The 4,638-nt window shown below is 45.2% G+C and overlaps 1 protein-coding gene across 1 annotated transcript; it reads left to right on the top strand.

The window, feature by feature from the left end:
• The first annotated feature begins 2,866 nt into the window (after positions 1 to 2,866).
• On the top strand, positions 2,867 to 3,820 carry LOC107106910 (olfactory receptor 11H6-like). The gene has a single exon (XM_015407126.1). The coding sequence runs from the start codon at positions 2,867 to 2,869 to the stop codon at positions 3,818 to 3,820; it is 954 nt and encodes a 317-aa protein (XP_015262612.1).
• The last annotated feature ends 818 nt before the right edge of the window (positions 3,821 to 4,638 follow it).

The raw sequence follows: 4,638 nt of genomic DNA, 5'->3' as shown, positions 1-4,638 counted from the left end.
GAGGTATGAGGCTTACCAAGTACTTACCGAGAATTGGCGGGGGACACATACTTCTTCTCAGAACCATTCCCGCACAGAAAACAGACACGCCGCACCATGCCGTCGCCAGGAAGTGATGCCGGGCAACGCTCTGGCAATGGGGCTGGAAACTCTATGGTACCATCGAGTTTCCAGCCCCATTGCTCGAGTGTCGCCCGGCGTCACTTCTTGGCAACGTCATGGTGTGTTACAGGGAGGAATATTCCAGCTGGGGACTATGTGTCTCCCGCCGATTCACGGTAGGTACTTGGTAACCCTACCAGATATGGTAGCTAAATGGCGAGGTATTCACTTTTATCCTGGGTCAGCAGAGCCCTACCTTCAGCCCCCACAGCCTGGAAGGCAGCAAAATGGGAGGCATAGACAGGACCTCCCACTGCACCAGCAAATAGGAACTCATCCACCCAGCAGCTGCCCAATAAATGCAGAAGAGACTGACCATTTCCCCTCCCCCATGATAACTGATAGGCAGCAAACAATAACCTCCAGAAAGAAGTGGTCAAGTTCAGTGAAACGAGGGCTGAAAAGGTGAATCCTGCCCAACTAATACTACAGCAGAAGTCAAATAGTTCCATCAACGTTAATTGGAGGCCTCATTACAAAGAAAAAATAAATATCATGTAAAATTGCTTTTCCCAATTGAGACAATTAGTCTTCTGAGGAGATCTTGTTTTGACAGGGAGAAAAAGGACTAAACGCTGTAAATAAGTGCCCGAGATCGGTTCATTTCCTGAAGGAAAACTTCTGCAAATCTTTTAAGAATGCATTCATACTCCATCGAGAACCCACAACTGAATTTCCTGTCCTCAACCTATGTCTCTGTCTCCGCCACCAGAACCGGTTTGAGCCTTGGAGCCTCCTGAGGTACATCGAAGCAGAGAGAGATTGAGAAGTCCTTCTATGAGCCTCGTTTTGACAACAATGCCATCGAAAAGGGAGACTGGTCTGAAACATTTTGGGGGTTTTGTTCCTGCTTCCCATTAACACCATTCAATCAAATATAGAATGCTGTTTTTAATTATAAAATTAGACATCAAAATGAAGGGTGGGAAGAAGGAGGAACACCATATGCACATCTATTAACTTTCTACAGACTGCCTATTATTTGCTAGATAATGCATGTTTGACAAATAGTTGCAGAATAAGCAGACTTCACTGTGATCCAGCAAGACATGCATTTAAGTTAGGCCGCATGTTTCCTACTGACTTATCAGTAGCCGTCTGTACAAGCAGCAGACCTTAGCTCAGTATCAGCAGCATCCTCTGTCTGGAAGACAACATCTTTTCAAGAGGTACTTCGACCATACCATCTCTATTTTCTCTTCACAACAATTCTGTCAGGTACGTCTGGCTGATTTCGAACCTGCATCTCTCAGGTCCTAGTCTGACACTCTTAACTACTGCACCACTCTGGCTCTCAACATTATGGAAGCATCTCAGGGGGCATTTCTTAGATAAAGGATGTAGCCACAGGTGATTCCTATGCAAATACAAAATGATGATTGGGTGGTTTATGAAGGAGATCTGATAGAAGAAAGGGGAAGCCAATTAAGTCTAGTTCCAGATCTCTGTTTCCTATAGCTTTTCACTCTCTGTTCAACTCCTGGGAAGTGTTTCCCCCCCTCTCCTGTTGAACTGCAGGTGAGGATTTCCTCCTCAAGCTTTTCTTCTCTCAAAGAGGCTTCCTAAAACCCAGACTGCAGTGTTACTGTTTGAGGGGAAAGCTGCAGGTGTGAGTGTTCGTGATCATGTATGAGAAGAATTCACACAATTTAGGGGTAGGGTCTCCCTCTTCCTGTGTATGTGCCGAGACACATCAGCTTCACTCCTGAGGGATAATGATTTCTGCATGTGCACACCTGACCAGCCATCACTGTGCTAGGATAACACTATCTGGGGTGACCCTTGGAGGAGAGAGACTGAAGATTCTGACTGCAGCCAGGAAGCCAAGTAGTGACACAGTCGTTTGAGAGACAGTGTGGCATAGTCATTAGATGACTGGACCCAGGTCTGGGAGACCCAGGTTCGAATCCCCACTCTGCCATGGAATCTCACTGGGGGACCTTGAGCCCTACATATTGCAGCTTAAACTTCTGCATGGGGTATTGGTGAGGATAAAAAGGAGAAGAGGAGAACAGTGGAAAGCCACGTTGTGTTCCCACTGGGGAAAATAGCATGGTACATGTGTTTGTTATTCCATTTCTATATCTTTGTTTATATCTGGGAAAGTATATCAAGACAGAAATTACAATCTAAGCAGTCTTACACAGTAGGGCGGGGCTTCTTCAGGTAAAAATGGGGAATGCATATGCATGTTTTTAGGTGAGGTTATATGTCCCCTTTTTATGTTTACAATGAATTGGTTTTCCATTATTTGAATTGACACCATGTCAGCATCGAGCAGCAAGGGAGAGGGAACTCGTATCCATAGCCAGGGGAGGTCAGGTTTCTGGCTACTTCAAAGTGTCCTTTTGTGGTAGCAGCATCACTCATTAGGGCATTTTGCAGAATTAAAAAGTCCCCCTCCCAAGGAACTTACAATATACTATTTGACACAAAGGAGACAGCAGAAAGAGGCAGAGATGGAGGTGAACAGGGAAGAAATTGTGTGAATGTCAGTTCCACATGCCTTGCTTTGGCTTCTGGAAACTATGTTTTGTAGAACAGCTCAGAAACGTATTGCCATAGGATGTCAAAACACAATGTGGTGGAAAATCTTGCGGAAGCATAATCTTTAGCATTTTAGGACAGGCAAACAAGATGATAATATTTGCTTCTGCTATGTGAAGATGACTATGTCATCTGATTCCAGATGGAGTTGGGCCAAATGGTCAATGGGACCACAGTGACGGAATTCATTTTGCTGGGATTTGGAGTCGGCCAACAGGAACGGTTCCTGCTCCTCATCTTTTTCGCCATTCTCTATGTGGTCACGTTGGCTGAGAATCTCACCATCATCATACTGGTGGTTCTGGACAACCACTTGTCCCGGCTTCCCATGTACATTCTGCTGAGCAACTTCTCCTTGCTGGAGATTGGTTATGTGAGCACCACTGTGCCCCGATTGATCCTTGATCTGACATCCCCGCAAGGTGTCATCTCTTTCAGGGACTGTTTCCTCCAGTTCTACCTTTTATTTTCTTTTGGAACCACTGAAAATTTCTTCCTCTCAGCTATGGCCTTGGATCGGTACTTGGCCATCTGCCACCCATTGCGCTATCCACAAATTATGTCCCAAGATTTCTGCTTTGCTCTGGTGATTGCTTGTTGGGGACTTGGATTCATGGCCTACATCATTCCAGTGACTATGATCTCCAAGTTGTCCTTCTGCGGCCCTAATGTCATTGACCATTTTTTGTGCGATGCTGGGACCATCTTGGCCCTGGCCTGCCCACCCCTAGGAGTTACTCCCTTTGTCTGCCAGATGTTTGTCAACACTTTTGTCTTAAGCAATGTCTTGTTTGTTGTGCTCTCCTATGGCATTGTGATTCTCACCCTGATGAAACCCTCTTTCGAGGGCAGTCGAAGGAAGGCCTTCTCCACCATATCCTTCCATCTAATCGTGGTGACGCTTTTCTATGGCTCTGTGGCAGGAATGTACATCTGTCCAGAAGGAGAAAATCAGGCAGAGGTCACAAAAGCTGTTACACTCTTCTACACTTCCATTACACCCTTTCTGAACCCCATGATTTATTGCTTGAGGAATGATCAGGTGAAGGAAGCTCTGAGCAGGTTGAGGAGAAGAAAGGTGTCATTACTGAGGAGAAATATGACAGCTTAAAGGGGGAGGGGGGAAGTCCTAAACAAAGTAAACTCCCAACTGTGGAATAAAGGGCATGGACTTAATTTATTATGTTCACTATGCAATCTTATTAAAGCATTATTTCTTTCTTCTAACAATCTCTGTTTTCCAGGGGGGGGGGGGAAGCAGGGCTATTTTTGTGCTGGAATGTTTTTTCTTCTACTAATTTTGGTTTTAAAAGGGGGGGGGGGAAGCAGGGCTATTTTTGTGCCGGAATGTACTGGAACAGTGTTCTGGCCGGCATCCGGGCCTGCCATGACCCTCCCCTCCCCACCAGCGGGAAAGAGCCCTGCACGCCCAGTCTCCGCACAGAGACGGGGCATCCGGTGCCTTCGGGCTCCCTGCACTTAAAGGGAGTTCACTGGAGCCTTGTAAAATAACAGCAAAAAACAAGGGGCAGCAGTATGACAATATCAGTATACAAAAGAATTACTGCAACAGTGCAAAGATGAAAACCTCACAGATGTTGTACATAATATATAGTCACTTCATGGTGTTTATTCTTTTCACAGAAGGACGTCAACAGACAGTCATTGAAGAAGGACGAACTTCCCCAGAGCTAATCATTCGTTTCGAACTCTCTTTATCAAACAACGGTCTCAGTTCTGAATCCAAACATCATGAGACCTTTTCATAATAAACTCTTTCCAGTTCAATGCATAATTTCAAAAACTTCACAGCAGAATGAATAAACCGGGCAGAACCCAGTTTATTCATTCTGCTGTGAAGTTTTTGAAATTATGCATTGAACTGGAAAGAGTTTATTATGAAAAGGTCTCGTGATGTTTGGATTCAGA

Source organism: Gekko japonicus, unplaced genomic scaffold (assembly GCF_001447785.1).
Source record: "Gekko japonicus isolate JY-2015 unplaced genomic scaffold, Gekko_japonicus_V1.1 scaffold3481, whole genome shotgun sequence".
In the NCBI taxonomy this organism is placed as follows: domain Eukaryota; kingdom Metazoa; phylum Chordata; class Lepidosauria; order Squamata; family Gekkonidae; genus Gekko; species Gekko japonicus.
Note: the sequence above shows the minus strand (reverse complement) of the source record. Positions and strands in the feature narration are given on the sequence as shown.

Bases quoted from the DNA above. Each gene is read 5' to 3' on its own strand.
- LOC107106910 (XM_015407126.1), top strand. From the start codon at position 2,867: ATGGTCAATGGGACCACAGTGACGGAATTCATTTTGCTGGGATTTGGA.